Source organism: Heptranchias perlo, chromosome 28 (assembly GCF_035084215.1).
Source record: "Heptranchias perlo isolate sHepPer1 chromosome 28, sHepPer1.hap1, whole genome shotgun sequence".
Classification (NCBI taxonomy): domain Eukaryota; kingdom Metazoa; phylum Chordata; class Chondrichthyes; order Hexanchiformes; family Hexanchidae; genus Heptranchias; species Heptranchias perlo.
This window is the reverse complement of record NC_090352.1, coordinates 33,368,610-33,386,670: the sequence shown is the minus strand read 5'-3', so window position 1 is coordinate 33,386,670 and position 18,061 is coordinate 33,368,610. Positions and strand designations below refer to the sequence as shown.

The window sequence follows — 18,061 nt, the reverse complement described above, 5'->3', positions numbered from 1 at the left end:
TTGAGCTGGTTGTGGGGACATGGTCACTCTCTGTGTCATAGGTCAGCGTGCCTGCACGGAGGTGGAGCCTAATTTTAGTCCGCTGCTGCTCACCGGTAGTGTCACTGTATGTGCCAGCCCTGTGCTGTGTGGTAGCCATGGGTGTCCTTGCAGCAGACGGCACACCTGGCCATCTGCTAACCCAAACCCTGTCAAGATAGTTCTCTGGCTCCCCCCAGTCATTGCCAGGTAGGTGCGCCATGATCTGTAGATGTGGTCGGTGGCAGCTTGGCAGGTGTGGCCAAGCACGATAGGCTGGCTGTGATCATTGTGGCATGCCCTCCTTTACGCAGTGTCACTGGAAGCAGATCAGACTGTGATGGTGCGCTGTGCTTCCTCAGCAGCGTCCATATTACTTTTAGTCGGGGATTCACATATCGGAGTGGTGCAGCTTGCTTTGGGAATAGGAGTCTCCCTGTCCACCAAACATCTTCCAAGGTGAGGTGTATTTACATCTGTCTGCAGATGTGGATGTGCAGGTGCTGGTGGGTGGGCATCTCTTGTGTAGACAGACCTACCTAGCATTCATACGAACATAAGAAATAGGAGCCGGAGTAGGCCATCCGGCCCCTCGAGTCTGCTCCGCCATTCAACAACATCATGGCTGATCTTCTACCTCAATGCCATTTTCCTGCACCATCCCATTATCCCTTGATGCCTTAAATATCTAGAAATCTATTGATCTCTGTTTTGAATGTTCTTCATTGGTCTTCAGATAGGTGGATTCCCATTGGAAGACACATTGATACCAGTAACAGTGCTGGGCGGGGAAAGCACATAAAAATCAATTTAATTGCCACAAAAAGAGTCATTTCACGATCCAACACGCCCCATGGTTTCCTCAGATACATCCCCCTGTGAGTACCACTCCACACTGCAGGCAGCGATTATGGAATTCACCCCTAAAGACTCTCAAGTATCCAAGTGTCAGTAGAAAAAAAAAGACAAAAATGGAAGAAAAACAGTGAACAAAATGGCTTCAAAACTGCAGAATTAATTTGTTTGATGCGCCCTTTGAATCAACTACTGCTCACAGCTGATTTTTTTTTAAAACCATCTCTGGGAAATGGACACGTCCAAGTCACAATTCATATTTAAAGTAAGCTTCCATCTGAATGAGGTGAGCTCTTCCACGGCCGCCATTCCCTGGCCACGGGAAACTGTGCATGGCGCAAAGTGGGAAGAAATCCGGAACTCCGCCCAGTTTTCCAATCAGAAAATCCGGGCGTTAATATCCACCGTGCCCATATTGGCCCAATGAAATAAACTCATTTCTCAGGAAGAACGAACCATTTAAACTTCTTTTTGTAAAAAAAACACACCTCCCATTAAGCCCATATCTGCCCCCTGCTGATATTTCACAGTAGCATCGCATCCTTACCGTGAGTGGTCTTTATCTTCTCTTAAAGCCTCTATCTTCACTTGTTGCACCCGATCTATTAAGCATTGCCACATTCTTCTTCTGCATTGCACTGTGGTGGCACCAATCAGATCATTTCTTTCCTCCAGCACGCCATCTGCCAGCACCGCTATGTTCTGCTCGTTAAACCTGGCTTTACGAATTGGATGATGAGCCACAAATCGGCATGTCCTGCGCTCTCCACAGCTGGATGAACGATCTGCTCCCCACTTATGCCGGTTTAAAAATGGCGATCTGGATGCTCGAGAAGTGCGAGAGAGAGCGGCAGCTTTAAAAGGTACACGGTGAACGCCCGGTTTTCCAGCGTTCCTGCCACTGAATTGTGTTCCGCAAAACAACAACTGCAGGAAAATTGTTAAGCAGCTGCCATTTCTGATTGGCCCATGTTAAAACCAAAATAATCAAAAAATGCTGCAAAAGCCTATCTCTAATCAAAAGTAAAACAAAAAAAAAATATCCCCCATGTTGCTAAGTCTTGCCGCGGGCCGCATGTTCATTTAAGTTATTTTTAACGCACAGCGTCGCAGCTCTCCCAGTGGACAACGCCGCCTGTCAGAGACGGTGATAAGACGAAGGTCGACAGAAGCAGAGGTCGCGGTTCCTTCCCGACTCTCTGGTGCAGCTCAGTAGGACAGTCACAGGAGGACGTTACAGGGAGCTGTGGCTCAACGCTGAGGCCTACAGGGGGAAACTGCACACCTGGCTTACAGAACAAGATCCCACTTCAGCAACAAAACACCTGACAGAGCAAACTTTTAAAAAAAAAGAGATAACTGTACATTCGCAAAATGACAATGAACATTGGGGACGGGGCGGTGGGGGGCATCTTCAGCATGGTACACAATACAGCCAAGTCACTTAGTCCTACTTAACAAATCGGCACCAATGCTCAATAGGAAAAAGAAATCACACTTCAACCAATACACTTTAATGCAGTGCCAATACTTCTCTTGTGTTTTATTGACTGCTTCAAATTGCTCCAACAACTGCCACCGCCAATGACAGACCTGTAAGTACTTTGCCCTTGTGTTATACAGCCCAACGTCTCCTCCACAGACACAACCCACGTTTGGAAGGACAGGATCTATAATCGTACCACTGGGTGCTTTTATACGTCTCAAGCGGACACGGTATGAAATTGACACACCTCCGCCTTACTGAAATCCTGCTAACAACACCAACGCTGTTCTTGTATGGAGCTCAGTCGTAACCAAGGCTGAACCTCTGGATTTGAGCAGCTCTGCTAACAGCGAACCCACCCGAGCAGTTTTATTTCCTCCACCGTCTCATTTTAGTGCGATGATTAATGTTTTTGTATTGTCGCTATTTTCGCCTGTTATGTTATTTTAAAAATCGGTTAACGGAGGCATTTCATTTGCTCAAACAGCAAGTTAATGTGGACCCACTAGTCAGCACACTGAAGGCAGGAAATTAAAACCCTGTTTCTGTTCCCGCACCCACCCCCTCGGAGGGGTGAAGGGAGGGCACACTATGTGCAACGCCCACTCCCTACATTATAATCTTTCCATGCACAAGACTGTCTGGATTCATTAACCCATTGCCTTTGCAGGGCTGCCTTATATAAAAGCAAAGAATCTTACAACACCAGGTTATAGTCAAACAATTTTATTTGAAAATCACAAGCTTTCGGAGGCTTTCTCCTTCGTCAATGACGAAGGAGAAAGCCTCCAAAAGCTTGTGATTTTCAAATAAAATTGTTGGACTATAACCTGGTGTTGTAAGATTCTTTACATTTGTCAACCCCAGTCCATCACCGGCATCTCCACATCATTACATAAAAGCAGATGCAAAGAGAAGCAAGAAAGAGTAAGACTCAAAAGGAAGCTGGGCATTCAACAAAGGCTGTACAGGGCGCAGCTCTGGGGGTTATCCATCAAGGGGAGGGGAGATGTGCAGGTAAACAGACTGGGTATACTACAGCTCCTAAATCACACTAATCATCCTGCTCTCAACAAGCAAAGTGGGTCAGTAGCAGAGCTTTCCTGATTGGAATCTTTGAAAACAGGGCAGAATAAATGCAACAGAAAATGCAAGATAGAACGATACGGCAAAAAGGTTCGTTTTTTTAGAAAGATGTAAGAGCTGTACACAAAACCACACTGGTAACCTCATTACTGTCATTCAACATTAGGTTTCTTTTCCAGCACTAGTTCTCTGGGCCCTCTACCTCGTCTCTCCGAGCCAGATAGTCTCATTGTGAGTACTGCACAAAATAGCTGTGGGAAATTAAGCAGGATTCTGTGCTAAACAAAAGCTTTACAACCTCACCTAACCCTTTCCCTCGGTGTCCCTTTACTCCCCTACTCCCTACACTCACCACAAAGCAGTCTCCAGTGCCTCTTTGCTCCTTCCATGCTTTTTATTGCACTGGGCTGATTTATTCGTCTAGGTCACCCCTGCTTATTTTAAAAGGTTTTTCGACAACCTTTTAAAATACACGCGCACACACACAAACACACACACACACACACATTAAAAAAAAGACTTCAAGGCAACTCTAAATTGGATGCAGTTGTAGAAGGCGGAGGTCTCGTAAGGTATTGAGAAGCTGTGTTTCATTGCTGATGTATAAGTGGGACTTGAAAGGGGCCGCAGTTGTCAAGGGATTTTCAGCTTGCAAGTCACATCTAATGTGCCTCCGAGTAAACAGGGCCCGATTTAGGCAGGGTTGAAAATGGTCACAGCTATGTGCGTTCCCTCAATAAACATCTGAATAATCACACAGTATCAGAAGTCTCACACAGCCAGGACTGCTTTGACTTTTAACAGAATCTACCCCCCCCCCTTTACCCACTCCATAAGGATTGACAAAAATGTATAAAAGTCATAATATTCGACATAGGGCAAAAAAAAATGTTTTAGTACAAAGGAGAATTTTTTAATTTAATCCCAGCTACTGAGTGTTCAAGCAGCAATTTTCCAAATGCCAATTGCTTTCCTCCTCCAAAAAGTTGACACTGCTCATTTCAACTGTTGCCAACAAGGAGGCCCAAGCATTAACCCCAGAGGGCCGACAGCAGCCTCCTGAAGGACCGCTCTGCAAGAGATGCATACAACCCTGAATAGTAAGGACCACAGTCAGAGGCTAACTACATATGCACAGAACAGACCCAGCCTCGGACTCGAGGGAGAAAAATAGGGAAGTCTATTTTCGGAATCAGAGCCTTTGAACGAAAAGGGTTGATTTGACAGGTATGGTCTCAACTGTTCGTCACCCTTCGCCCCTTTGTAATGCAAGTCAAACCTAACCAAATGCAAACAGGAAGTGGTTTTCACTTGTGTCACATAATCTAGACCGCCGGTCCAGTGCAGAGCTCACAAAAGGACGCCATCCTTCGGAGGGCACATTGAACCGAGATCCCGTCTTGGTTGTTCAGACAGAAGTTCGGTATCCCGTGGCGCCATCTGAAGAACTTTCGCAGGGAGCACTGTTCCTCCCTCACTGTGCACCCCCCCACCCCGTGTCCCCCCTCCCCTCCCCTCCCCCGGCATCCTATCCAGCATTCCTCTCTCAGCCAACAGCAACAAAAGCAAATTTATCTCGTTTTCTGCTTGTGGGATCTTGCTGTGCATAAACTAGGAGCCACAGTTACCTACACAACAAATCACTGCACATCAAAGTAATTCTTTGAGCGTGAAGCGCTTTAGGGCATTTTTTTCAGAGACGTGGTGAAGAAATGTTAGTCCTTCTTGACGTGCTCAAGTTAACCGGTAGCGGGGCGGAGCGCTGCGCCATCGACCCCAGCGCGTACCGTGATCCTGACCTCACCCGCAGCAGTGCTGTGAGGCAATGGTCAGGCAAGAAAGTGAGTCGCCCCCGGGCTGCACTCTTGGCTGGCTGCAGGTCACTAATGGCAACAGGGCCGGCAGAGTTGTTGCATAGCCAGGGGAAACAAAACAGCAGCAAAACAAGAGTTTACCTCACGTTAAAATCACAAGGAATGATTTCAATACAAGTCCACACCAGAGAAAATCTCCGCAAACATATTTACAACGTGTGACAGCACCTTCTATCTGTGGCTAGTCATTCCTTCCCCCGGTTCTCATTTCACATTCCCTCCATGACATATCCCGAGAGTCGAGCACAAAGCCAGTTATAAAAATACTAAAAACGGCCTGAAATGGCAAATTAAACTGGGCGGTTGAAAAATATCCCTCTGGGGTGTGCACCGCCACAAGACCAGAGCTGCTTCCCTCACATCGAACATCCTTCCTCGAGCACCTCACTTTAATTCTTACTGCAACCACCCCAACTTCCCCCATTCATCAGCACAAAGCCTAGTACAGGTTTATATACAGTTCACACTACACGTCAGGTTGTATTACACATTGTGTTGAGCTCCGCACGCATAACGCACTGTCACAGATCAAACAGTTCCTCCATTAATATAATTTTAGTGCTATTCACACAAGGGCTATTGAGTCAGATTTTTCTTTTTCATTACCATCCCATTATGTTCAATGGTAAGTTACTGGTGTGAAAATGTTCCATTACAAAAAAAAAGGATTTCCAGGAATGCAGTTAAAGGAGTGGGGTGCCCCCTTGGAAAAGGCTGGTCACTGAGCAAATTGCACGCTGTCTCAAAAATTAAAGTATGTTTTCTTTATATATTTTAGAGGAGCCCCTGGTGGTTTCCTTGCCGAAGATAGAGTGGTGATGCTGCTGCTCTCAGAGTGACCATTTATAAAATAGATGCTCTGAGGGAACAGCTTCCTTTCTGCCTCCCCGGGTGGCACGGACAAGACAGGTGTTGTCACTCAATGTTCCCGAGATGGCACAGATGCCAACCTAAATGGCTGGGCTGGCAGCAAGTGGCACTAAACCACTGTGCCGCATCACCAAGAGGTCTTGAGTGCACCCGATATTGTCAATGGGTGTTCAATGCAGTGAACAACAAGTCAAGCAGATTCTCAGCCTCCTTTCACCTCAGTAGCAAGGGGTACAGTCTGTCTTTAAAAGTATATTATGTATATACATATACATTTTAAAAAGTTACAGAGCTAACACAGGCCTCCTGTATGAGCACACCAACTATTTCCAGGCTACCAGAGTCGTTGAGAGTTAATTCAATCAGCCTCCAAGAAAATTTGCATGATTTGTCTTCGACCCATTCACATCCTGTCAGCTTAGAACCAAAGCAACATTAAGCAACTCCACATGTTGACCCTCTCAATCCAAAAGGTCAAAGGGCACTGGAAGGTCCAGGCCCTGTATCGCCATCTCCATTTTCACAGGACAGTCGGCCATCAGTACACAACACACTTCTTGTTATTAAAGCCTCAGCAGCATCTTTCCCCAACCCCCACCCTTTCTGCTAATGAACCTAAATACCCAGCATTAATCCATCTGTTGTAATCGTATTTCAACAAGATCAGAAGGAACGCAGCCTTCTGCTTTCCGAAAAAACAAAAGTTATATAATAAATCACAACAATAAATTAAAAGTCCTTCATTCGGCTTTTAAATGACTGAGAAGCCACCGGACTAGGCTTAGATTGCAAAATCAGAAGTGTAAAATAAAACACAAATTAATGTTCCCACTGCAGTATCTCAGGACCTCAAACAAACTGTGCACATGATCTTTAAAGCTTTCATTACCAACTCGAAACCAATGCTTCTCCCCCCCCCCCCCCCCCCCCAAAAAAAAACAAAGCACTGCCAAATCCTCCAACAATGCCTTACTGTGCCCCGGGAGAGAAAAAAGAAATCACAGCAATGATCCTCCCACTTACCTTGGGCTGTGCTCTTCGTGGAAATGCAACCTTAGGGTCAATCTGTTGAAGCAAATCAGAGAATGGTCAGGAAATCATTGGGTGCATCCCCGCCTCGGGCCATTTCAAACTAACATGGTGTTTCTCAGGCAGTAATCACAGCAGAGACTTTTTAAGGCCAAGTCCAACCTTTACAGCGGACTAGTCACCGTTTACCTCCTTTACTGCTTTTTCTTTGAACCTGTTTTAAAGACATTGGCCACAGTTTTATGGATTATTTAAGACTGATATTATTTAGAAGATACTCATCTTCTTTTATTGCAATTCAGCAATAATTGCTGATCAAAGAAGGAATCAAATCTCTATTCCTTTTTCTTGGCTAACACACTCTGAACTTTATGAAGTCTTTATTCCCCTTTTACACCATCACATGTCTGCAGAATGCCTTAGACCTCAGACCTCTGTTCCTGGACGGCCAGGTGTGCGGCCTGCACCCGAGGCTGTTAAAGCCCATCCATCTACATAACTGGACACCACATACTACCAGGTGTGACCCTCCGAAGGAACATGCCGCAGCCTTGATGCCACGATGTGGCTCAGACCAAAAACTAAACAGAGCAGGGATCAAGTGAACAGAGCAGGTGAGAATCTCACACCCTACTCCGCATAATAATCTGTATTAGCGCCACTATGCAAGATAAACCTTTAACCAAAAAAATCTTAACTTCTTTCCCATACAAACCCAGCTGAGTTTTAGTGAAAAGCTCTTCCCCACCAAACACCCCCCCCCCAACTCTTTGTCATGTGAATTTCACACTCCTGTCCCCATATAAACACGTTGACTCCTAGTTGGGATCCAGTTCCACAGGCACTAGTCGTCCTTCAATAGCTAACCCAACCAGCCACTACTCAAACGCAAGAATAGGCAGGCTATTCAGTCATGGGGGGAGCATTACAGCCAAGTTCAAGCCTGTCCTCACCCGACAGACATACGCCTGCACTCCCAGCAGGGGTCACTGAGCAGTAATCACAAGTGGGAACCCTGGCGAATCTCCCTAGCCCAATGAAACACTCCTCAACACCATCCTGACTGAGCTCAGCTGGTGCAACACAACTTCCCTGAACTCCACGGCTCAGTATTCAGCGGATAAACTCACCGAGCCACCAGGAGAGCCATACAATAATATCCACCGGCCCCACCCCCCAACATCAACTTCTACATGACTACCTGTTCTTCCAAGCTGGGACTGAAACCTGGTGGAGATCTAATAAGAATCTTGATTTCAACAGCTAAAACACTACATTGTGGAGCTTGTAACTAGAAGAATCGAGTTGAAATCTTGGCACTATGCTTACACTGTCCCTACTCCCCATTTCAGAAGGGAAGATAAAACCAGGCAATGGAGATCTCCTTTTTGCAGTGCTCTAATACGCACTGTACTAGATTCAACCAGGCAGCAACACTGACAGAGCCACCAGCTCACCCAAAGTGTCACAAATGTCAGGGGCCAGTGTAGATGCTGGGGTTCCAAGTAGACATTGTTTAAAAGAGAAATTCACAGGGGTGTAATGGTGACCCCAGCTTCAGGGGTTGCCGGTTAGTTACTGGAACAAATGCGACTGATGAGCAGGATGAGAACAATGGAGACAGGACACAGCGGGATCTACAGGATTCCTTCACAACCCTGAGGGAACTATAACTTTGCCCAAAAGTTCTGACAGCCCAGACAGAGAGAGAGAAAAAGCCCCGGGGCGGTGGGCATGTAACAAACAGTCCCAGATTGGGTTGGGGGAAATCAAGCATGGCTTCCCGCTCCTGGTCACAATCCAGTAGCCCTTCCTTTGAAAGTGTGTGGATGGCCTCAACATCAAAGAGGTGATCTCCACTCTTTAAGACCGGCTTGCATGGGAAGAACGGTTACGTGTGAGGTGTGAAGAGTTACAGGTACCCAAAGGGACCATACTCCAGTACATGTGACTGTCTGTTTAAAAAAAGGATTTTGGGGGGGGGGTTTCCCGGGAGGGGAGGGGGAAAAGAACAAACTTTGGAAGCGAGCCACCTGATGCCCTGTACTCCACAAGCTGCATTCAGATCCAGTGGGAACCTTTATCAGCTCTTCAAAAATACAAAAAAAACACAACCAAAGGCTCTCTTTGTCCACAGACTGTTCCTGCTTCATTCATTCGCTTTAGTTTCAACCCCTGGTGAAATGGTAAACCTGCTGGGGAGTAAACTGCCACCCACAGCCCAGATAGGATCCCCATCTGACCGGGGCAAAGGGCCATCAGAGTGACAAACCGCACCACCGGAAAAGTGATCGGGCTCTGGTGTGATCTTTCCCACATTGCAAGTGTAACCCCGTGCATGGGCACCAGTTCAAAATATCCCAGTACAATCCTATAGATCCACATGGAATAAACAGATGTCCTCAGCAGCAACGATGAGCACAGGTGTTTTACTCCATCCCCTTCCCCCACCCACTCCCACAATCTGTACTAAACCCCTGCACCACTCACACCTTACGGTTCTTTTGACAGCTTTAAACAGCAGTAGCTGCCTGCACCTTATCCTCTGCAATGCCAATGTAATACCCCCAAATCCATTCTAATTCCACAACCTGTCTCCCTCACAATTAACACTGATCGCCCACCACAAACATAATGCAGGACGACCACCATGAAACACCCTTTTTAATTCATTATTTTTGGTTCACATTTACTTAAAACGCAAAGTGTGCTGAACAAACGAGATTTGCTATAGATTGTGATATTACTTCCTTGATAGGAAACAGCTAATTCTAATGGAGACAATATATTTGCAAAATAAAAGTCGCACTTTAAACACTAAAATAACTGGCTCGTTCACAACTACACAACAACAAATAAAAACCCTAATAGCAAAGAATATGTAATGCCCATGTTTGGGGCAGTCTAACCAACAGAGGCTAAGGAGCACAAAAAGGATACAATCTGACATTTCATTTACTTTTCAGCACTTTAGCAAAAAAAAAATTGTGCACCTTCCAGTGTTTAAAACAGGTCAATTCCACAGCTGCTTCGAGATAGTTTTAACTGAAGCATCCCTCCCAACAAAAGTACCAAGTTCAGACGCTCTCCTCACACTGGACTTGGCCTTATTCTTTCCCATGCAATGTTTTCAATGTTAAAAGCATTAATAACCGCCTTTGCAGTCTGATACCGCGTGTGGTTCAAGGACGTTTAATCTGGCCTGTCAAACAGAATTAAGAGTGGGAATTTTAATTATCTCACCCAGTGTTGTTAGAGGTTGCCCGAGCAACCAATTTTGCACCCAAGAGAATTTTCATTTTGTTGGGGGGCAAAACGGGTAGTGCTAGAATTCTCAACTCGAACTGGATTCTACCTATGACTAGCCTCCCATGTCATTGATTTTTTTTAAAAAGCTAACTACAAAAAAAAATTAGCACTGGCTAAAAATATTATGTTGCAAATTTATAAACTATATATTTTTAAAACTACAAGATAAATTAGTTAGTTAGCTCTAACTAGGCAAAGAGGATATTTTAAAAAAAACTCTACAGCCTTCTAGAAGTCACTAGACAGAAAAAAAAACTATTTCTGATGTAGGTTGTCATTACCTAAATAATGCTTTAATGCAACTGTAAACAACAGCTTCTTTCGAGGTGAATACCCAACAGATCGGTTTCCTGCCCTGAACCTTAAAACAAAGTCGAAAGGGTATAGAACACTACAAACAGATGCTAAGACACAAGAACAAAGAAATGATCAACAAGAAACTCATTCATGCGATTTACAGTCAAACTCAGCTTGTGTGTCCGTTCTCTTGTGTTTAGTAAACTTTCTGCTCGAAGTCGCAGTATCGCTTTTCTTAAAGGGGAGGGGAATTTATTTTTTTGAATGCAAAGTCAAACCTTACCGTCTCCCATTTGAGTTTCATCCTGATCGTACCGCTTTTGAAAAGCGATTAGAATTTAACTGCAAGACTTCCATTTAACTAGCAATTTAATCGGCCACTAGGTGGTTTGATTGTCAATTTATGTAACTGACATGAAATTGACAGTCAAGATGTTCCGGTGGGGTAAGATATAATACGTTTTTTCTTAAAAGGGACAATGCAGCCTTAAGTTGAGGCAAAATAAATTTAACAGTTGGCCCTAATATTCCAAGACCATTTTTGTTTCTAATAACATGAGACATATCAGGCATGAATGACCTTAGGAGAGAGGGAAAAAATCAGTTCGTTACAGTTTTACACTGAAGGAAATTGACACAGAAACACACAAACATACCGTCTTGGAATCTAATTCGTGATGGGGCTGAGCTAATACTTTATCTACACTTGCAGGATCGGCAAACGTAACGAAACCGAAGCCTCTGAAATGACACAAAGAAACAAAAAGACGATGAGTAAATAACGTGCAACAGGGAGAGGAAAAAAAACACAAGTGTCAAAATATCGCTTCGATCGTACAAAGACTCAAGAGCGTGGAAGAGAAAGAGAGAGAGAGAGACGGGCTACAAAATGTAGCGAAAAAAATGCAACGCAGATATACACAAAGTATCACCTCCAAACATCAGGACAATGTCAAAAAAAATAAGCTCATTGCTCAAAGACTCTTCGTTTGAGACAGTACCACAATTAGAAGCAATCGCACTTTGTCTTCGAAATGTAATCAATATCAAACTTATTTAAATCGTGAATTCTTTCCACACACACACACAAAAAAAATTAAAAGTAAAATAGCGATCCTACCTGGATCGTTTCGTGGTCGGATCTCGCATTACCATACATTCTCTGATTTCGCCAAATTTGCTAAAATAGTCCCTAAGGCTATCTGTAAAAAAATAAAATTTGGGGGGGGGGTGAAAAAAAAAGAGAGAGAGAAAAAAAAGAGACAAAAACAGAAAGAAAAAAAGGTCGGTTACTGTGTTGTCACTGGGAGCTTTCACATTCACTTAAAAGATAATAATTTAACGTAGGGGTCGTCTAGAGGACCAAAGCAACTCCATGATGTTACCATTACAATAACCCGGCCGCAATCAAAAACAACCTTGTAAAACTGGAACTAAAGAGCGATCGCTGAGAATCCCCCAACACCTCCTCCTTCCATTCCTTCACCCCCCCCCCCCCCCCCTCTCTCCTCCTCCTCCTCCCCCCTTTGCAAGGTTACAGCGAGAGAGAGAGAGAGAGAGGGGGGGGGGTGGAAAAAAAAAGCGCTGGAAATAAATTGAGAAACACTTTTGCCTGGGCTCCCTTACCTGGTGAGGTCTGCCAGCTGAGGCCGCCGATGAACATTTTACTGGGGGAAAACACAACAGAAGTGAGCACAGATGTCAGATCGGCCATTTTGACGTGTAACTTACAGCTAAAAAGGAAGAGAGAGAGAGAGAGAGAGAGATCGAGCAAGGAGGAGGGGAGGAGAGGAGGAGAGAGAGGGGGGGGGGGGGCCGGCCATTCTACAGAGTGCAGTTTTAAAAAAAAAACTAGAAGAGAAAGAGTGTGGAGAGAGGAGGATGGAATTAAAAGAGAGAGAGAGAGAGAGAGAAAAGAAAAGCAGCACCAAAAGAAAAGTCAGATCAGAACATACCCTGGGTCATGTTGCGAGTCGTTTGGACTACCAGAGGTGGCTTGGCTACCGTCTGCCTCCATATCTACCAACTAAAAAAAAAACACACGCACGCACACACACAACACACACACACAACAGCAAAAAAAAAAGAGCCCCGCTAAGAGATTCGACTCGCAGCCGGGAATGAGCTCGTCACACGTGGGATCAGCTCGGTCCGATCGCCGCCGCTGCCTGAGCCCCCACCCCCCCCCCACCCACGTGGGCGGGCTCTGAGCCTGGAGCCACGCCCCCCCCCTCTCTCTCTTTTAGTTACATGTATCAAAAAAAAACCCCAGCCGGAGGACCCCGCCCCCTCGCGCCGCTCCCATTGGCCGCCTCCGCCGCGCCGCGTCACCGCCGCCCCCCCGCCACTGGTCGCCGCCGGACGTCAATCACCGCTTACCTCCCCGCCCACCCCCAACCCCACAGGCCGGGGTTGCGTCAGAGCGGCCCGCGCGCTCCCTCCCCGACCGCCGTCTGATTGACAGCGGGGCCGGCGCGCCTCGCCATTGGCCCGCCGCGCGCCCCGTTGTCATGGAAAGCGGCATCAATGCAAATGACGTCATTGCACAACAACTTCCCACCCCCCCCACCCCCCCCCCCTCCCCCGAAAAAAAAAGACAAAAAAAAAATAAAAGAAGTTTTTTTTTTGTTCAGATATAAAGTTTACGTTCGGTGCAAAGTGGGGAAGCGGGCCGCCTTCGGATCGAGTCCGCCCGCAGCCTGCAAGACGGGGGGGGGGGAACTTTGATTGACAGGTCACCAAATGCACTGCAAAAAAAGTGATTTCAGGGTTTTTTTTCTAATTGCAAAGTGTTTCAGAATAAAATCCACCGTAAAAGATCATTAAATAACATCTGGATCTGCAGCCCCCGCTCTGAGGACAAATGAATTGTTGCAAGTAGGTGATTAATGCAATTAACCTTCCCATCCAGCCGGCTTTTTTATACTTTCGCCTTTTTTTTTGAAACAGCTTCTCTTTCCTCCAACTGTGTTTTTTTTTTCGTTTCGCTTTAATCTCATTTCCTTCACTCCCAGAGCGCAAAAAAAAAACATTGTGTCGTATTCACCCAATATTAAGAGATCCGTCCGTACTGTCCCAGCCTTTCAGATGCAGCCCCACAGACCGAAGCCTGTGATTTCACGGTGCACCGGGGTTACCAAAGCATTTGCTCCGCTAAATCAATCCTGTGTTTAAGTCTGTGTGGCGGGAATGGCGAGCTGACTTTCCTCCTGTTTGCGAGGGCGACGACGTATTTACTAAACATTAATCCAAAGAGAAAAAAATATATATATAATTTTCTGATTTTGTTGGGGGGGGGGGGAGAAAAGAAATCGATGGATGCTTTAAGATGTGCCATTTTCACAGTGTTGTCATTCATTCCCCTTATTTCGATCCAGCAGACAGTTTTTAATCATTACCTCAAACACTGAAATGCATTTTTTAAGTTTGGGCACTTGGTGTTTGGAGTCAGACGAGATTATTTCAGCAAAGCAGCAAAACATTTTTTTTAAATCACCTCATCGTTAGCGGCTGTTATTAAACAATATGGTCGATTCGTGACATTTTCCATGAAGTGTGGAGTGTTGACAGTGTTATAATCCAACCGCCCCTCGTTATTTTATCGATTGCTTTCCTTTATTTTCCCCAGACTTTTTTTTCGGTTTCAGTCAAGGTTCAAAAGTTTTACTGCACTCCTCCCCCTCCTCCCCCCCCCCCCCCCACACACATATATTTCCAAACACCCCAAGAAAAAGAATGGAAATTACAAATTAATACAGCATCTTATGTCATCTATCTCAGTAATGTCTCAAAGTGCATACAACCAATTGCTTTAAAGTGTCGGGGCTGTTGTTATGTAGATAAAGGTGATTGCCGTTTTTGCGCACAGCAAGCTCCCACAAACAGCAAGGGGATGAATGACCAACTAATTTGTTTTTTTAGTGGTGTTGTTCGAGGGAGGCATGTTGGCCAGGACACTGGGATAACTCCCCACTCTTCTTCAATTACTGCCCTGAGATCTTTAACATTCACCAGCACATGCAGGGGAAGCATCAACTTAATCATGTCTCACCTGAAGGACAGTATCTCCAACAATGCAGCATTCCCCCAGTTCTGCAGGGAAGTGCTAGTATATGCTAATAATAAAATGCTTCATACCTCTTGTTTTCTGGTTTCTTTTTCAGCTGGTGTGCAAACACTGATCCAAGAATCATTAATAATTTTAATTATTGTAGATCAAGATCAGATTTTGCCTGTATATTATGAATGTTTCCTCATCTATTCTAAGTGGTTTTCCATACTCTATTTTATTCTCTCCTATTTCCTTGTGTATTACCAGCTTTCTTCATTTTCTTTTCTGCATCTGCAAGCATTATTGTTCCTGTAAGATACAGCAATTCTGCAGATCTGGGAATAGCAGAGTGTTTATTTTTTTTAAAATATCATGGCCCTTATCATATATTATCGACCAAGGTCATTCAAGGTATGATATGGCTGTTCTGAGTGATCTTTTAAAAACTTACCTCTTTGACTGTGATTTTGGTCCATCCCAACCTTAACCCCTCCAGTCTCCTCCTCACCCTCTTGCTAAGGCACTCCACAATGTTCTTCTATGGAGGAGTGCTGAAAAGTTGCAAGTTTCTGTAAAATAGGAATTAATGAGCGAATAAATTAATACAATCACTCCAACATACACTATATATAAGCAGAGGGGAAGCCTTTCTTCTTTGGTCTCTATATCACAAGGGGGAAGGCAGGTAAGCAATCTGCACTGCCAAAACCATTCCCACCAAGTGTGCAAGAGTGACCCAGGAGAATTCAGCTTAATTTGCCCTTGATCACTGTGGGGAAACACCTGGCCCTGCCACTCTTCAAAATATACATCTGAGATCAAGAATTCACTGCAGGAGGAATTGCAGGTGTAAATCCACATCATACCATTCTGTATTAACCCTGTCTATGCCAACATGCCCCACCCTTGGACCATTTTTATATTTGTCATGTGTTAAGAAAAATGAAGCTTTGACATTTGCTTTTTGATATTAATCATTAAGAAACAATCTGTTTATCACTCCCAAAGGTCTTTATCAGGAATTAATGACCATCATTTTTCCCCTCTTGTTTTCTCCCTGCAATGTTCTCCCCTCCCCTCCTAAAGGCATTGATTCTGTCTGGGCACAGTCTCATGATCTGTACCTTAACCAAGTGGCAATTATTCATGTGTTGATCCTGAACGGTGAGTGTCAACTCACTGGCTCTTCAGTCATCAGGGGCATCACAGTTGAGCCCAATCCTGTCGACACACACTACCTCACTGGTATCATTGGATTGGATTCAGGAATTGTAACCCTGGCTGATTTTTCCTTCCCTAAACCTAGTGTCACTGAAGTCCGTTGTAGCCCTTCCATGTTGACTTTGCAGAATTGGAACTCATTCCATCGCTTTCTAACATTAGAATGGTCAGCCAAACTGCACACATGGCCTTGCCCTTAGCAATCATCTTCCTATAACATGCTCCTTTTCAGCACTTCATTATTGACCATTCTGTCCTCCCAGCTTAATTCCCAACATCCTCTTTGCACAGCATGTTCCAAAAGCATTCAATATCTGCTTCCATACTGTTATCGGAGTTTAGCTCTCAGCTCCATAGAAAAGTAGGCATTAGCCTTTTTTCAGATCCCACAAGAAAAAACAATTTCCAGGTATGCGAACTCTATCTCCTCTCTATCAAAGTCCACTTTCTTTGGCTTTATTCTTCTGTGGCCTTCCTCCTCCCATGGATATAATCTTGAGTCTTCTGGAAGGTAATGTTGAGACTCAGATTTTCCCTCTTTGCCCAGCTCCTCAATCATCACTATGGCAGCAAGCAAAGATCCAGCGAAATGGCAACACCGTCTGCATATTCCAGGTCCTTTGGCCCATTACATTAGAACATAAGAAATAGGAGCAGGAGTAGGCCAATCGGCCCCTCGAGCCTGCTCCGCCATTCAATAAGATCATGGCTGATCTGATCCTAACCTCAAATCTAAATTCATGTCCAATTTCCTGCCCGCTCCCCGTAATCCCTAATTTCCTTTACTTCTAGGAAACTGTCTATTTCTGTTTTAAATTTATTTAATGATGTAGCTTCCACAGCTTCCTGGGGCAACAAATTCCACAGACTACTTTTGGTGCCTCTGCCTCCTGCTGTTACATTCATGATATGGTCCATTACAGTATTCACCTGCTCCTGGGCCTGCACTAATGACACTTGGAGCCAGCCTCTTGGAGATGTGCTTAGGGACGGAGAGGAGAATTTAAACCATATCTCGCCAATCTAAGGCAATGCATGTTGGTGCTATGGTGCTAAAGGCCACCACATTGCCTCTTTCCCTGGGGTATTAATTGCCAAACCCTGTACCAGTCTGAACGTCTCAATCCACAAACCAGCAATTCTCTATATCCTCTGAATGAAAGTACCAATTAGTGTCAGTTTATGGGTAGTCCTGTTCTGTGTCCACTAGGGATTGAGTTGAGACTGTGCCAATCTCAATTCACTTCAGACCCTTACAGGCAATAGAACAAAGAGACTTTATCCTATCAGTATGGCTAGATTCCAACCCACTTTCCAGAGATGATAACCCACAGAACTATTTTATGAACTCTGTATATTAATACATCTTTAGAACACAATCTAGCTATACAGTTGGCTAAAGCTCCCCTTTCAACTTTCATATCACCAGGCGTGTTCATTGAGATAATCACACTGATATTTGTTTCATCCGAATTTTCTTCCGTTTTCTCCCTCCTCTTCTGAAGGCAAACAAAATGCTGGGGTTTAGTTCTCTAAGTGGCCATCCTGCATGTGTGAGCCTAGGCAGTGAGTGTCAGCAGGGTATCTGAGCATGAAAATATCATCCATAAACTTTCCAGCACTGATCAATGCAAAGTGACCAGGAGTAGGAATCCTGGCTGATCCTTAACCAGAGGACGAGGCCAACAGTAGTGCCACCAGCTGAAATCAACTAATCCTGCAAAGACCAAGGGATGGAACTTGGTACTTTCCTCACCTGTATAGCTCAGCACCATACCAGGCAGTGCTTTTACCCATTGAAATTTCTAACTGCACTGCGCACTCCCTTCTATTTAAACATTCTGCTTGATGCTGATATGGCTAATAGCCACTTTAGGTTTAAACACTGTTTAAAGTGGTACCACACTGTGAAGATGTAACTTGTTTGCAGCATTGAACATGTTGCATCTATATAATCAGTGAAGA

General features: G+C 44.8%; 1 protein-coding gene across 15 annotated transcripts in view; it reads right to left on the bottom strand.

Moving 5' to 3' along the window:
- The window catches only part of msi2b (musashi RNA-binding protein 2b), a 474,084-nt gene extending 461,090 nt beyond the window's left edge, over positions 1-12,994 (bottom strand). For 14 of the 15 annotated variants that reach the window (XM_068008413.1, XM_068008425.1, XM_068008411.1 and 11 more), the window contains exons 1-5: positions 12,780-12,994; positions 12,451-12,491; positions 11,945-12,026; positions 11,481-11,565; positions 7,213-7,254 (exon numbers count right to left, since the gene is read on the bottom strand). In XM_068008413.1, the coding sequence (XP_067864514.1) occupies positions 7,213-7,254; positions 11,481-11,565; positions 11,945-12,026; positions 12,451-12,491; positions 12,780-12,841 (312 nt within the window). In that variant the 5' untranslated portion in view covers positions 12,842-12,994. The remainder of the gene's footprint in view (positions 1-7,212; positions 7,255-11,480; positions 11,566-11,944; positions 12,027-12,450; positions 12,492-12,779) is intronic. The other variant, XM_068008414.1, reaches the window with a different exon arrangement.
- Between the last annotated feature and the right edge of the window lie 5,067 nt (positions 12,995-18,061).